Genomic DNA, 17,030 nt, shown 5'->3' with positions numbered 1-17,030 from the left:
CAAGACACAACCTATAAATGGGCAGGCCCACTGTGCCCTTGCCGTATTTTCCTTCTGTGTTCTTTTGCTGGGTCTGTGATACTGTGTATGGGCTAATGCTGTCCTGGAGTGTTTACCTGGATCTGTGCTTCGTCACATTTGGAAAACAGGCCAAAATACAAATACTGAGGGGGTGGGATCACCAACAGTTTCCTCAGTTTCCACGTAGAAACTCAGGTGGTTCTCAGTCTGAGTGATACTCCACGAGTTCTCATTGTGTCTCGGGGAATCAGTGGACTAGAAACCAAATCCAGGTTCAGAAATATTTGAACTTCCCCATTTTTTCCATTTTAACCGTTTCTTATTGATAAGAGTATTTAGATGTAGCAAAAAAAAAAAAAATTAAAAACTTTAAAAAATGTAAAAAACCCCAGCTCTCCTCTGAAGAATTAGGAGTTGTGTCAACACGTAGTGAATGGTGCGTAACTGAATGACAGCCTTTGAGAAAAAGAATTAAAAGAAGCCAAAAATGTTACACAATCTAGGTACTGAAGCTCGATCTTGGGACTTTGAGGGTCGAGGATTTTTGCAGTAATGGGACAGTCTCGGGTCTAAGACGCAGCCGTGTGTGTGTTGGGGTTTCTAAAAATAAAAGATTCTAGTGCCGACTCAGCTGAATGATACAGTTTGAAGGAACTGAGAAATGAAAAGACACGAAGAGGATTTACAGGACCCCGCAGATTAGTGATTTTATCAACTCTAGCTAGCCCTTACGAGGTATGCTTTCATATTTCTTGAACCTAGAGTTTGGGGATTTTTGTTGAGGCCCCTTATGTACGAAGAAGGAAAAAACGTATTGGCCGCCATTCTTCCGTCATAATGGGTTGAACTGCCATTGGACCATACTCTGATGCCTTTATTGCACCAAATTCTGTCAAATATGGTCACTTCTTTTGAAAAGGGGCAGATTCTGAAAAGTGAACAGCAGTATAGAACGCTTTACATCAGTGACTCGCCTCTGTGTTCATTAAGTCCCTGCCTGGCTTTTTATAACGTATCGCCCTGAGCACTGGTGGGATGAAAATTGCACATCCACACCTGTGTAGACATTCAGGTACATCTGTGCAATGGGGCTTAAGTGGAATCATTCCCCCTACAAAGTTTGCAGTTTGGAAGTTCAATAAGGAAGTATAATATCCAGTAACAAAATGATAGAACCATCCTGAGACTTTTTTTTTTTTAAGTGCATTTTATTTAAAGGATCATTTTTGGTGCTACAGCTTGAGACAGATAAACCTCCCCTCCCCAGTTCAGGGTGGGGTGGAGAGAACCGGAGAAATAGACTACTAATTCTATAGTTTTATGAGGGAGTAAATTTTCCAAACATGGCTGAAAAAAGGAGAGGAAATGCTTGTTATAATGAGATTCCCAGCCCCCCAGCTCCTCCCCCAGAGGTTTGGGTGGGACCCAGTAATCTGTATTTTTAATGAGACCCAGGTGAATTTTGTCAGTGGACGCCTCTGGGGAATAATAAAGTATTAGATAAACCAAGTAGCTACTGGGACCTTGTTTCGGAGACAGGAATTAATGAAACGTCCTTTTATCTTCAGCCTAGGAAAATTTTTTTTTTTTAATTTTTTTTTTCAACGTTTTTTATTTATTTTTGGGACAGAGAGAGACAGAGCATGAACGGGGGAGGGGCAGAGAGAGAGGGAGACACAGAATCGGAAGCAGGCTCCAGGCTCCGAGCCATCAGCCCAGAGCCTGACGCGGGGCTCGAACTCACGGACCGTGAGATCGTGACCTGGCTGAAGTCGGACGCTTAACCGACTGCGCCACCCAGGCGCCCTAGCCTAGGAAAATTTTTAATGGAGGCATCAGAGAGTTAGTGCCTCCATTTTCCCACCCTGCCATCCGAAATCTTCCTTGGCAGAAAACTCCCAATGCCAATTACTGCCTTTAGGTTAGAAAGGTTTTTCCCTGTTACACAAATATACTTTCAACCTTAGCTTTGTGATTAAATAATTTTATTTTGATAACTCCTTTCCCTGCTGTCAAAACTTTACAATTCTTGACTTCAAGAGCAGACGGAACACATGAGTCGATGTGGGAGTGTGGGTATATATCTCTTTAGCACATTCACCTTGAAATGTATTGTGCATTTATGTACATTTGTGCGTATGTGCATTTAGGTAGGACTAGTCAGACTGAAGACACACGAATGGAGTTTGAATTCTTGGGAATACCACATAGGTAAAATTCTGACTAAAATACCAGCTATCCGACTGACAGCTTGGTGGCCGATTTATTAGTGAAAACTCCAAAATTAACTTGTGTGTTACTTTCTGTTGTCTGGACTCCTGCGTAAGGTCAGGCAAGAGACACTAAAACTGAACATTATGGTAACTTCTGTTCATCAAAGGCAAGAGAACGGTGAGTTTATAATAGTTTGAAGGCAAAAGCAGTTCAATGTGGTACGATTTGGTTGGCAAAAAGTTTTTTTTCAAGGTGGGGGAAATGCATATTAAAGTAATAACAAAATTCAGGTAGAAACAGAGAGGGAGACAAACCTTAAGAGACTCTTAAATACAGAGAACAAACTGAGGGTTGCTGGAGGGGGGCGGGGATGGGCTAACGGGGGGATGGGCATTGAGGGGGGCACCTGTTGGGATGAGCACTGGGTGTTATATGTAAGTGAGGAATCCCCAGGTTCTACTCCTGAGACCAATACTACACCGGATGTTAACTGATGTGAATTTAAATAAAATAAAATAAGTAAATAAAATAAAATAAAATAAAATAAAATAAAATAAAATCAAGATCTCAAAGAGGAAAAAAATAAATAAATAAAGTAATAAACCAGAGTTCAACAATCAGACTTTCTTAATTTACTCCAGCCCGGGTTTGTTTGCATTTATGTCAATGGATGAATTGTTCCTTGCCACATGGCACATGGTTCCCATTAAGTTTGTCTTGATCCAGATGTTCTCCATTTCTCCCACTAAATCTTGAGTTTTGAAATTGCAGAGGCAGGTTGAAATTGGTAAAGAAAGTCTGTTACCTGTGTGTTTATGGAAGTGTTTAAGGCTTATTTTTGGGAATCCTTGGCCCCGTTCACACCTCCTTATATCCCGTTTCCAAAGACGGAAACAGAATCACAGTTGACCTTACCAACAGAGCGTCGGGGTGGGTGATGTTTTCCCCTCGCACGGATGAAAATGCTACCGTGTGCTTTCGATGTCCACACAGTGAAGTGAAGTTGACAGTGGCCTCCTTCCTGTCTGATCGGATTGTGGACGAAATCCTGGATGCGCTCTCACACTGCCATCATAAACTGGTGAGTGCCATGGACGTCTTGAGTGGGACTTCCATTGTCGTCTGCCATGATGCAGGGCAGGCTCCAGTTTGGGGATATGGCTTCCTTTCTACGTTTTACTCCTTCACAGCCCTGTGGGCCAAGACCCTACCTTTGCTCCGGCATTTCTTCCGGACATTCTAGAGCATGCTAGAATTTCTCCAGAAGGCATGGCAGGGAGAGAAGCAGAAGTGATGGTATCCAGAAATTTTGTCATCCACTTATAATGCAGGTCAAGGGTTTTGTTAGGAAATAACGCGGAGACTGGGATCTGAAGATATTTTAGATTATTTCATCTTTATGTGCTTATTTTGTTGGTCTCTGCTATGATAATTTGAGAATGGAATATTCTTGAGAACATGAGGCTAGGGAAATGAAATGTTTGGAGACCAAAGAAAGGCAAGAGTGAAATGGACACATTCTAGGGATTGATAGCCGCTGAGCGTCCAGCCAGGCCTCTTGGATATAACTGAGGTAAAGAAATCAATTTTCTTTATCTAGAGACTGGTTTTACCAAGGTGGAAGACTTTCCTTCCAATATCGGTGCGTATAAAAACAGATCAGCACCTTCAGGTGTTTTGAACTTCAGGAAGTCCTCTGAGGCACAGAGGAAGGTTCTGTTACTGTTATATCTTGTGTCTCAAACACAATAGCAACGTGATGCGGTGCGGATCTCTGAAGTGAGTTCTGACATTTCCCCAGTGAAGCGTTTCAGGTTAACTGTGCAGGCTGGAGACACCCAGTCTTAGGGCATTGAACTGTTGGTGACACCAGAGAACGCCACAGGAACGGCAACGGTAACCGCTGCTTCTCCGCAAGGCAGACGATGTGAATATTTTGAAAAACTCATTTCAGAAAAAGGCATGAGGCTGTCCTCTAAAAATGAAAGGTAGAACAGACATCTCCAGCGGTGATGTGGACTAGAGCTGGCCCACCAACCAATGGGCACTAGTCCCTGACGAGGTTCAACCACGAGGAAACACGGAGAAACTTCCAGAGCAATTTGAAATGGCCATAATACGCAAACATGTTATTTTTCCAGTGTGTTATTGTTTTTTAATTTTCCTTTAATGTTTATTTACTTTTGAGAGAGAGAGACAACACGAGTGGAGGGGGGACAGAGAGAGAGGGAGACACAGAATCTGAAGCAGGCCCCAGGCTCCGAGCTGTCAGCACAGAGCCCAATGTGGGGCTCGAACTCACGAGCCATGAGATCGTGACCTGAGTTGAAGTCAGATGCTTAACTGAACCACCCTGACGCCCCACTGTTTTATTTTTATTTTTATTATTTTTTTTAATTTTTTTTTAACATTTATTTATTTTTGAGACAGAGAGAGACAGAGCATGAATGGGGGAGGGTCAGAGAGAGGGAGACACAGAGTCCGAAACAGGCTCCAGGCTCTGAGCTGTCAGCACAGAGCCCGACGCGGGGCTCGAACTCACGAGCCGTGAGATCGTGACCTGAGTTGAAGTCAGATGCTTAACTGCACCACTCAGACGCCCCACTGTTTTATTTTTATTGTTTTTTATCAGTAAACTGGTTTGTGGCAAATTGGAAATACAAAAAACTGGTTCATCACCACAGAGAATTTAGGAAACACTAGTTTCTAGTTTATGGCACAGTTACTGTTTAGAGCTCCCAAACCAGACTTTTTCTTTCTTTCTTTCTTTCTTTTTTTTTAAGTTTATTTATTTTGAGAGAGAGAGAGAAAGAGAGTGTGCATGCAGTAGGAATGGGCAGAGAAAGAGGGAGAGGGAGGGAGAGAATCCCAAGTAGGCTGGGCTCTCTCAGCACAGAGCCCAACACGGGGCCCGACCCCACAAACAGTGAGATCATGACCTGAGCCCAAATCAAGAGGCAGTCACTTAACCAGCTGAGCCACCCAGACACCCCAAGACTTTTTCTTTCTTAAATAAGCAAAAGCAAAAAAAAAATCCATGGAGCGTCCTTTACAGAAACAGTTTATAACCCACGGCTGCAGGGACGGTCTCAAAATGCCCACTTGATATTGTGTCAACATGACCGTATGCGACCACCCACACTGAAAGGTGGAATTTTTCACTTTTTTTTTTTAATTTGTCTTTCTTTGAAGCATTTACTCGGAAAATATTGACATTTTCTTTTCACAGTTAAAAAAAGAATTGTGTGGGTGTTCTTTTGTATTGAGCTGTATTTTAATACTCTGCTAATTTAGATTATAAGAAGAGAGCTTAACTGCTGTGTGAAAGAAATTGTATCTAAAAGATGAAATTTTGTTTTCAAAGGCATTCCAAGTACTTAATACTTTCTCCAATTGAAGTTTAGAGTATACCCAGAGCTTCTGTCATATTGTCAACTGGTCCTCAACGTTTCAAAAAAAATTTTTTTTTATGTTTATTTATCTTTGAGAGACAAAGAGCTCGAGCAGGGGAGGGGCAGAGAGAGAGGGAGACACAGAATTCGAAGCAGGCTCCAGGCTGAGCTGTCAGCACAGAGCCCGACGCGGGGCTCGAACTCCCGGACTGTGAGATCCTGACCTGAGCGGAAGTTGGATGCGTCACCGGCTGAGCCACCCAGGCGCCCCGTGGTTCTCGTCATTTCAAAAGAATTGAATCAAAGTTGCTGGTGATGAACCAGCTCAACCCTAGAGTTCATTAATTTCAGCCCAGTTTATTCTGCCTCTTACCATTAGATTTTTTAGGGTTACTTAAAGCATAACATGGGAAATTAGTAAATCCTATCAGATATGGTATTCATTACGTGAAAAAAGCCACCAGCAGTTAGTTTTGTTAGCAATTTCCTTCCTCTCAGCCTTTAAAAATAGTGAAGGTTGGAATCATTTTATTTCCCCTCATTAGATACTTTTAAAACACTGACTAGAGCAAGAAATTGTTTCAGAGGAAATATGAAATAAAGTTTATAAAAAGGACACGCCTTTTTTTCTTCTCGACTACGTATTCTCACTTATTAAGGCAGCTTTGGTATCTCTTGCCTCAAACCGTTCACCCTCCAAAGAAAGATAGTTAAGAGGTAAGTTATTCAGGTGTGAGTGGATTAAGCACAGTCACTGCGCCGCCGTGTGGCAGGTATCTTCCAGAATTCGGCTCACCTGCTCTCCCCTTGCCTCTGTGCTTTTTCCTCTCTGTACCCGTCCTGACTCTCTTAGGCCGACCATTTCAGCAGACGGGGCAAGACCCCTCCCCAGCCGGAGTCCTCAGAGATTGAGCTGGCCGAGGAGAAGCCAGCCAAACGCTCCGTCCTCACGGTGGAGGAGCTCACAGACATGGATCATCTGGAAGATCTGGATGCTTGTATGGTAAGACGCACCCTTGGGTGATCCCGTCATCCCATCACCACTGGGCTCTCGCCACCAATCTGACGGTTGGAAAACTCCCACCTTTGCAAACCAGACCAAATAAAACTCCCTCCCGGAAGCCATCCTTTCGGAAACTTGTTGCTCACGGAGACTGTTAATGCGGTCAGTAAGGCTGAAGCTTCAGGCCCCGCTGAGGCCCTGTACCTTACTTTGGTATTCTATTCTATTCTATTCTATTCTATTCTATTCTATTCTATTCTATTCTATTCTATTCTATCCTATCCTATCCTATCCTATCCTATCCTATCCTATCCTATCCTATTGTTTTCTGTTCTGTTCTATTCTGTTCTATTCTGTTTCATTCTGTTCTATTCTATTCTATTCTATTCTATTGTTTTCTCTTCTATTCTATTCTATTCTGTTCTGTTCTATTGTTTTCTGTTCTGTTCTATTCTGTTCTGTTGTTTTCTGTTCTGTTCTGTTCTATTCTGTTCTATTCTATTCTGTTCTATTCTGTTTTATTCTGTTCTATTCTATTCTATTGTTTTCTGTTCTATTCTATTCTATTGTTTTCTGTTCTGTTCTATTCTGTTCTATTCTGTTTTATTGTTCTATTCTATTCTATTGTTTTCTGTTCTATTCTCTTCTATTCTGTTGTTTTCTGTTCTGTTCTATTCTGTTGTTTTCTGTTCTGTTCTATTCTGTTCTATTCTATTCTGTTCTATTCTGTTCTGTTCTATTCTATTTTATTCTGTTCTATTCTGTTCTGTTCTATTCTGTTCTGTTCTATTCTATTTTATTCTGTTCTATTCTGTTCTGTTCTATTCTGTTCTATTCTATTCTGTTCTATTCTATTTTATTCTGTTCTGTTCTGTTCTGTTCTGGTCTATTCTATTCTGTTTTATATTCGAGTATAGTTAACACGCCGTGCAATAGTAGTTTCAGGAGTAGAATTTAGTGATTTAGCACTTACCTATAACGCCCGCTGCTCATCACAGCAAGTGCCCTCCTTGATCCCCATCCCATGTGTCACCCATCCCCTACCCACCTCCCCACCGGTCACCATTAGTTTGTTCTCTGTAGTTAAGAGTCTGTTTCTTGGTTTGTGTGTGTGTGTTTCTCTCTCTCTTTTTTTTCCCTTTGCTTGTATTTTGTTTCTTACAACTTTCCTTAAAGAGTACGGCATCCGTACCCCTTTTAAGAAAAAGTTGTAGAAGTCTCAGTGAGCATAAATCTTGGATCTGTCCCTCTAGCCACAGTGGAAAAATTCCTAAGTTACTTAGGAGAAGTTGACTATTTAACTTTGGAAGCTCATTTGTGACAGGAAAACATTTTTAAATAAATGCCATGAAAAAAAGCGGGGAGGACTGTTTCCAAAACAAAATAGTAGGATGATAGTTCTTTCTTGGTCCTAGACTTTTTTTTTTCTCTGTTGCTTCTTCCTGGTTTTAATGTGCATAATTTGGGGGGGTATACTCTTAAATTTGCACTTCCTATTTAGTTTCTATTCTGTTTAATTCCATTGAGCCCATGTGCTTTAGAAGGTGGATTGTGCACACGGTGTATACGTAGCCGTAGGTCTTGATTCCTTCTTCACTTCCAGAACTTCGTGTGTGGTGTCCATCTGGCCACATAACCAGAGTGTTCAGCCTGTTGATACTGTTTTTTCCTCTGAGGACAGTTTTACTTAAGTTTCTATGTCATTATTTTAAAATGTGTATTATTAGTACAGTTGCTTCCTACTTTAGCATAAAAACAGTTGTATGTGCCTCTGTATTCAATATTTTTATGTTTCACTAAAATAATTCATTTTGTAGGAATTCCTTATAATCTGAGAGAATGCTCCTGGGAGTACCCGGGCTACCTCTTTGCCCAAAGGTTTCTGCATCAGCTAATAACTCTAGTAATTTTTTGTGTTCAACGATTGTCAGGAATGATAGTTGTTTCTGACTTCTAGAACCAAGGATCTGACATGGCCGCTATTATTTTTCTAGCCCAGGGGAAAATATAATGCTTTAAGTAGTTCCTTATTTATAGACCATTGTTATCTGTTAAAGCCGATGAGTAAAATAGTTGAGTATCCTCCAGGTGAAACCCTATCGTGTACAGGAAGGCTAGCAAAGAAAGCCTAAAATAGAATCCAGATTCCAAATAACATTCTAGTATAACTATAGATGACGAATAATTTGCTATGTAAGTGTTTGTAAGTGTATTTGGTCTATGTCGAGGGCATTATCGGGCTTTTAAAAAGTTGCTTGGCTAGTATATTGCAAAATGTATCTGTAGTAAGTATTTTTTATTTTGTTTGCATAGGCAATGGAAGTTAACATTGGGTAATTATTCCAGAAAGCTCTTAGGCTAACCCTAAAAGAAAATAACTTTGTAATAGGAAATAGATTTGAATTCAAAATTCAAAATTATCTCTACATATCACATTTCCTGCCAGAATTATTTGGTCCTGTCTGGGTTGGGAAGGAGTAAAGAAAACATGAGCTAGTAAGATATATTTGGTTGCACTGATAAGTGGTTTAGGATGAAGGTGTGTTGGCTGAGAAAGACGGGCTTAAGCTACTGTTTCATTGTATAAACTTTGTTTTTGTTTGATTGATTTGGTTTTGTCATGGGAAAGAAAGAAAAAGGGGGTTTGGGTCTCCTTAAATAAAGGGGGTGGGATAAGAGTAGAGGAGAAGAATCTTTCTTTCAATTTATTTTTTATTGAGATGTAATTGACATGTAACACTGTTTTAGTGTTATTCACTTACTTAGTTTTAAAGTAACTCTGCACCCAATGTGAGGCTCGAACTCATGACCCCTGAGATCAAGGGTCGCATGCTGTACTGAGACTGCCAGGCATCCCGACATTGTTTTACTTTTGGGGGTGTACAACATGATGACTGAACACATGTATATGTTGTAAAATTGTGGCCACAAGAAGTTCAGTTAACTTCCATCACAACATTTATGAATTTTTTTTAGCCTCTTTATTTTTGAGAGAGACTGTGCGAGTGAGTGCCGGGGAGGAGCAGAGAGAGAGAGAGAGAGAGAGGGAGAGAGAGACACAATCCCAAGAAGGTTCCAAGCTGACAGCACAGAGCCTGACACAGGGCTTGATGTGGGGCTCGATGCAGGGCCCGATCCCATGACTGTGAGATCGTGACCTGAGCTGAAATCAAGAGTCAGTCGCTTACCTGTCTCAGCCACCCAGGTGCCCCTGTGATTATACAATTTTTGTTCCCTGTGATAACTGTTACCATGTACTCTTAGCAATTTTCAAATGTGCAGTGGGTATTAACAGTACTTACAGTATATTATGGTATTACAGTGTATTAGGTATATTCCATTCCTAGGACTTGTTTATCTGATGACTAGAAGTTTGTACCTTTTTTAATTTTGGGTTTTTTTTTTTAATGTTTATTTAAAAAAAATTTTTTTTTAACGTTTATTTATTTTTGAGACAGAGAGAGAGAGAGAGAGCATGAACAGGGGAGGGTCAGAGAAAGAGGGAGACACAGAATCTGAAACAGGCTCCAGGCTCTGAGCTGTCAGCACAGAGCCCGACGCGAGGCCTGAACCCACAGACCGCGAGATCATGACCTGAGCCAAAGTCGGACGCTTAACCGACTGAGCCACTCAGGTGCCCCAGTGTTTGTTTATTTTTGAGGGAGACAGAGACAAAGCATGAGCAGAGGAGGGGCAGAGAGAGAGGGAGACACAGAATCCAAAGCAGGCTCCAAATTCTGAGCCATCAGCACAGAGCCCGATGCGGGGCTCAAACCCACAAGCTGAGAGATCGTGACCCAAGCCAAAGTCGGACGCTCAACCGACTGAGCCACACAGGTGCCCCAAAGTTTATTTATTTTTGAGAGAGGCAGAGACAGCATGAGCAGGGGAGTGGCAGAGAGAGAGAGAGAGGGAGAGAGAGAGAGAATCTAAAGCAGGCTTCAGGCTCTGAGCCATCAGCACAGAGCCTGATGCGGGGCTCAAACCCACAAGCCGAGAGATCATGACCTGAGCCGAAGTCGGACGCTCAACCGACGGAGCCACCCAGGAGCCCGACATACCCTTTTTTAAAGATGCAGATGCCGATTATATTTTAAAACAGACATGCAAGACCACCATCAGGACGAAAGGGCAAACCACACCGCAGGCGTACCCGGCACGGAGTGGCTTCTGTTTTACAAAAACCGTTCCTGTTGCCGTGACACACAGGAAGCAGGAGTAGGTGGAGGTCTCGCAGAACCTCGTCCGAGGATGACCCCAGTTGGAAGGGTGGTCTCCTCCTGGTTCCGACCGCCAGCAAGCATTGAGGGCCATTGCTGACATGAGCCCCTGTTGAATCGTGGGACGGAGCCGGGCGTTCGGTGTTGAGCGTGTGACAGAAATGCAGGATGGAGCTTTCTATAAAAAGGCAAATACGTGGGCAGAATTTTTTTAAGTCGTAAAAATGGCATTTTTTCCCTGCTCCGACTAATGCGTTTAATCATTGTTTTAACTGAGCTAATGACTTGTCGAGTAGCGGGAAACCCGGGCTGAGTTCGCTGGTGGTTTAATGAGAGAGAACGTGTGCGTAGAAGGTGCACATCACATTTGTGCTGCAACGAGTGTCTCAATACGCACAGCCTCACCCTCGATTCAAAGCCACGGATAGCAATATACGCTGCTCCTCTACCGCCGGGATCCCTCTCCTAAAGAAAGTCAATTTTCTGAGCTTTTGGGCTCTTTACCCTAAGCCCGTGGCACAAATTCAGGGCTAATTTACAAGCAAAAGAGGATTCATTTCACCTTTGAAAATTACCTACCATGCCACCTGTCATAATCAGAGCGGCAAATCATTTTCTCACTGACGTCCATTTCCAAACATTCACGTTGTGGTCCTCATGTGGTGCCATTTTAAAAGGTTTCAAGTACCAGTTTCCAAGGGAGAGAACTTTACTTGGTTTTGGTGTTCTTTTTTTTTTTTTTTTTAATGTTTACTTTTTGAGAGAGACAGCATGTGAGCAGGGGAGGGGCAGAGAGAGAGGGAGACCCAGAATCCGAAGCGGGCTCCAGGCTCCGAGCTGTCAGCACAGAGCCCGAGGTGGGGCTCGAACTCACAAACCATGAGATCATGACCTGAGCTGAAGTCGGATGCTCAACCGACTGAGCTTCCCAGGCACCCAGGTTTTGGTTTTCTAAATGAGCCTGGGCCTGTGCCTTGGCAGCATTTCTGGCTTGCACGATCCAGGAAGATAGGACATGGGGTTAACTGTGGTGTGGAAAGTTCCCAGAAGGACGAGTGCATCCGTGTCTGCCTACAGCCTTTCCCACGTGGGATCGTCAGCCCCTGGCGGGTGGAATCTGTGCCACACGCAGAGCTGGAGGGCTGTGCTGTCGAGTGGCACTTTACTATCGCCTAAAATGTCTGTTGATAGCCCAGCACCCGGGGACACTTTCCCTAGGACATTCCAAAGTGACGTGGACGACTCACGACCTTGTACTTCCAGATTCAGGATCCTGGCATATTTTGGCCTGTGATGCTCGTGACATCTGCTAAATCTATTTTTGAACATTTCTTTAACAAACTTAGTCGAAAATCTGGGCATCTCTTTTTGTCAAACCCCATCTCCAGATATCTTATCATCCTGTTTTCTTCCATTTCTCCCTGGTCCAGGAGTCCGTTCCATTTCAGTGCTTACGTCTCTTTAAAGAATCAGTAGTTATAATCCCACTAGGGAAGGTTTAGCACCATAAATTAGAGGTAGAAATTTATATTAGTTGAAGGATTGCCTTTTTGGAGATGGAAACGATAATGTAAATGATTGATTTCTTCAACTTACTCTTTGACTAAGTGAGGGTTGAAATAAGGGTGACTGAATGGATTGAGAGGCCCCTTGGCTGCTGGGGGAATGCCTGAGACCTGCTAATCAGCCTTAACTTAGCAGTTGTTGAAGGAAAAGGCAGTTTTCTTTAAATAAAAGGGCAGAGTTAGAAAACCGTGTTCAATCAAATAATCATCTTTTTTTTTCTTTTTCTTTTAGCTAGAAAGAAAGTAGTAAGTGATCTCGTTCAAGTCACGGGTGTCATGGGGGATGGGGAGGGCCCGGGTGGAACAAGAGTTACTAGAATAACCTGCTGACTTTTTCCAGCCGGTGTCCACTCTCATCGCCCCAGGGATCTGATGTTGCTTTACTTCAGACAAAATCAGATGGCTTAAAAAGTCATCGTCTTCATTTGTTTAACACTCAGGTGTATGTCGTACTTAAAATGTGCTAGGTGCTATTATTCTAAGCTCTCTGTGAATAGTAACTAGTTTGGTCCTCACAGCAAGCTGTGAATGATAAATATCATGAATAGCTTGTGTTTAACAAGTGGGGAAACTGAGGCACGGAAGAGTTAAGCACCTTGTCCAAGTTACCTGAGGCCACCCAAAGGCAGATTTGGGTATCATAGTCTGCGTGTTTAACCAGTCTACTAGAATCGGTATATGGATGTCATATACGGTATATGTCTTATATCCAAAATCAAATCCTGAGTGAGATTGCTTGATGTAAAATATCTGCTTACTAATTCCAGATTAAATTAGTATGTGAACAGAAACAAACACAAATGAAAGACGTGTGCTGTATGACCGTAATGTAAGCCTACAGTTTTTCTTTTAAAATTTTTTAATGTTTATTTTTGAGAGAGAGAGAGAGAGAGAGACAGAGTGTGAGTACGGGAGGGGCAGAGAGAGAGAGAGGGAGACACAGAATCCGAAGCAGGCTCCAGGCTCCAAGCTGTCAGCACAGAGCCCAGCACAGGGCTCAAAGTCACGAGCTGTGAGATCATGACCTGAGCCGAAGTCGGACGCTTAACTGACTGAGCCACCCAGGTGCCCCTCTTTTAAATTTTTTTTAATGTTTATTTATTTTTGAGAGACAGCAAGCAGGGGAGGGGCAGAGAGAGAGGGAGACACAGAGTCGGAAACAGGCTCCAGGCTCCGAGCTGTCGGCACAGAGCCCGACGTGGGGCTCGAACTCACGAACGGAAAGATCATGGCCTGAGCCCAAGCCAGATGCTTAAGCGACTGAGCCACCCAGGCACCCTGTACGGTTTTTAACCATTAATGAAAACAGCTGTGTCAAGAGGTACCTGGGTGGCTCAGTCGGTTAAGCGTCTGGCTTGGGCTCAGGCCATGATCTCTCGGTTCATGAGTTCGAGCCCCGCGTCGGGCTCTGTGCCCACAGCTCGGAGCCTGGAGCCTGCTTCCGACTCTGTGTCTCCCTCTCTCTCTGCCCCTCCCCAGCTTGCTCTCTGTCTCTCTGTGCCTCTCAAAAATAAATAAACGTTAAAAGAAAAAGCTGATACAGTCAATTGTTGGAAATGAGTCTGCCCACTTTGGACTTACCTGGAATATCCCTTGCCTTTCCATGCTTTATTTTGTTGGTGACAGTGATTAATTAGCTTTCCTAGATGCTTATCATCCCTATGCACACGGCTTCCATGTCATGCTGAAATGTGTATTTATTTAGCCTCTTTAGTGTCCGTAGACCATCTGTTTTTTCCCTGCAATCAGGTGCTCCTAGGAAATCCCTATTCCCAGCTGTCTCTTTCCATTTCACTTTGTCATCGGCCTTTGGGATATTGAAGGATGTAGTTCGCATTCTATTGATCAGTTATTTCTCAAGATCTGTCCCTGTCTATAGTCTGCTACCTTTATGAAAACCGCGGAAGCTCAGGGTTCAGGATAGTGTGCCAAGTGGGTAGAGAGCCAGTGTCTGCTCCTTGGCGTAACTCGCTCACTAATTGTATATAATTCTTTCAATTATTCTAATGAGTGTCATACCAGTTTTAAATCAAAAGATACTCATGCAGGGGAGCAGTTCATCTCCTGACTGCTATTTCCTAGGAAAAGAGTTTTAAAAGGCTTGAATTATTATGGAGTACATCTTGTGAATCCTTTTTTTCAATGACAAAATACATTATCTTCCCTTAACAAATTCAGCCTTGAATTCTAACATACGATTTTTAAGCTTTTAAATGCGGATTAAAATGTAGCGAAGATCCATTTGTCTTGGTCAAAATACTACTTTTTAAAAGCAGATCACCTCACCATCAAGTACCAGCAGTCATTAGTTGGAAGTCATCTCTTACTGCCAAAGGCACGTTACCGAGTCCCTATCTCATTTAAATTAGTTGCACTCATGTTAAGTATGCGCAGGAAGTTGTTCAAGTGCTAGTTGTCAGTTTCCTCTTATAATTTTATGTATTCTGTAATGTCATTTTCTTAATGATATCGCTTTGGAAAGTGGAGATTTAACCTTTTAATCACTAGAATGCAACCTACGAAAACCTCTTGATTTCCAAATTGTGGCTTGCAGAACTAAGTACAGCCTGTATAGCTCAGCCAGAATGGGTGTTGAAGGTTCCTCAGAGTGTCTAGTAATTTGTGTGGTGGGCCTTTGTGGAAATGCCAGGGGCACCCCGCAAATCCCCAGAGAGGTCACTGCTCCCTGGGGATCCACAGGGATTTCTTAATCTTTTCATTTTTAACTGGTAGGAATACAATTTGCAGAGGCCGTATCCCAGGAAGCTTCCTAGAGATCTGCCCCATACACCTTTAAAAAAATTTTTTTTTAACGTTTATTTATTTTTGAGACAGAGAGAGACAGAGCATGAACGGGGGAGGGTCAGAGAGAGGGAGACACAGAATCTGAAACAGGCTCCAGGCTCCGAGCTGTCAGCACAGAGCCGGACGCGGGGCTCGAACCCACAGACCGAGAGATCATGACCTGAGCCGAAGTCGGCCGCTTAACCGACTGCGCCACCCAGGCACCCCCCATACACCTTTTTTAAAAAGCCCAACACACAACACCGACCACCCTCAGGAACCCCCAAGAGACAAAGGAGACCCGTGGGAAATCCCTGTGACACCCCTCCTGTCTACGGCCATTCCTGGGACGACGAGGACCCCCTACTTCTCCCTGTAGCTAACAGAGAAGCCCCACAGCTCCCAGGATGAACCGAACTCCTGGGGGAAAAAATGGGGAGGACTTAATGAATCCCCCCCCATAAAACGGCTTAGAACATTAACTAGTTGTGACGAGTCAGGGCATTCCAAAATCAGCATCCACTTGCTGGGCATCTGACTTGCAGAGTGGATACGATGATTCTTACGAGCTTAACTCTGACATGCGGTGATGATTAGAAAAGATAATTTCAGTTTCCCTCATGAGTGAAATTAAGCAAATGACTCTGATAGCCTGCGGATTGATGAGACAAACAAAAACCTTGCATTGTTCACGTGTTTGTGTGTGTTTGTGGATGATAGAGATGTGAATTTATACTTCCCTTAAACAGGACATTTTTTAAAGTAAAGTCCTAACTAGTTAAGTCCCTTACAAGCAATCACAGATTTAGGAGCTCCTGGGGATAGTACAGTAGAACCAGTATTAGATAAAATAATTGCTCTAGAATCGGTCCCACTTTGAAGCCCTTAGAAACCTCATATTTGCAGAGTACACAGTGAATGTGGACGTTTGTTTCAACAATGTCTCTCCTGTCGGAAAGCTCCAAATGATCACTGCTTGCCAGTGGAAAACAAAGACCAAATCCCTGCAGGATGAAGGAAACAACATTCGATTCGTAGAAAAGTGTCTTCAGATACTCTGTGTGTGTGTGTGTGTGTGTGTGTGTGTGTGTGTGTGTGTCTGTCTGTCTGTGCAAAGAACAAGAAGGCGAGCAGTCCTTAAAGGGGGCTTGCCAACCCAGGAATGGAGGGCAGGAAAATGCTAGAACAAGGTGGTTGGTGCCAGGAGTGCCCAGGGAGGAGATGGAAGTATTTCTCATCGATGAAGTCTTAGGTAGTGATGAGTGCCTGAACTAAACATGTAGACTAGAGGACCACCCAGTCATTCAACAAACGCTTATCGTTCCTCCATTGTGTATGGTATTCTCGGCTCGGAAGGTGAAGGAACCAATCTGTCTCCCGCACGTTTGCTACCGTGAAAGGCCAAAGTGGCCAAGCTGGTTCCGGCCATCTCAGAGCCACCCCTGATGTAAACCCCACACGAGTTTGCTTGGGTTCGGAAGGACGGGAGCCTGCCACAGAAACGAGGCCATCTGGAAAGACTTGAATCAGTACTGAGTGCATCTTGCAACTGACTGACTCATGAAATCAATGTAATGATTTGACCAGGAGTTAAAAAAAAGAAAGCTCCTCAGAAATGAAGTATAAAGAATGAAGGCAAAGTGTCAGATCGCACCAAATGTGTGTTTCAGTTACACACACGTGGACCCATACGTCAGCTCGTGACATAAAATACATTTCAATATATAAAGTGGGTCACAGTCTGGGGCGCCTGGCTGGCTCAGTCCAAAGATCACGTGACTCTTGATCGGAGGGTCGTGAGTTCATGCCTCATGTAGGGTGCAGAGATTAC

At 43.2% G+C, this 17,030-nt stretch overlaps 1 protein-coding gene across 13 annotated transcripts in view; it reads left to right on the top strand.

The window, feature by feature from the left end:
* Positions 1-17,030, top strand: part of CARMIL1 (capping protein regulator and myosin 1 linker 1) — a 314,075-nt gene that overhangs the window by 240,766 nt on the left and 56,279 nt on the right. For all 13 annotated transcript variants that reach the window (XM_058732802.1, XM_058732804.1, XM_058732800.1 and 10 more), the window contains 2 exons: positions 3,229-3,316; positions 6,481-6,630. In XM_058732802.1, the coding sequence (XP_058588785.1) occupies positions 3,229-3,316; positions 6,481-6,630 (238 nt within the window). The remainder of the gene's footprint in view (positions 1-3,228; positions 3,317-6,480; positions 6,631-17,030) is intronic.

Source organism: Neofelis nebulosa, chromosome 6 (genome assembly GCF_028018385.1).
Source record: "Neofelis nebulosa isolate mNeoNeb1 chromosome 6, mNeoNeb1.pri, whole genome shotgun sequence".
NCBI lineage: Eukaryota > Metazoa > Chordata > Mammalia > Carnivora > Felidae > Neofelis > Neofelis nebulosa.
This window is presented reverse-complemented; position numbering and strand designations above follow the sequence as displayed.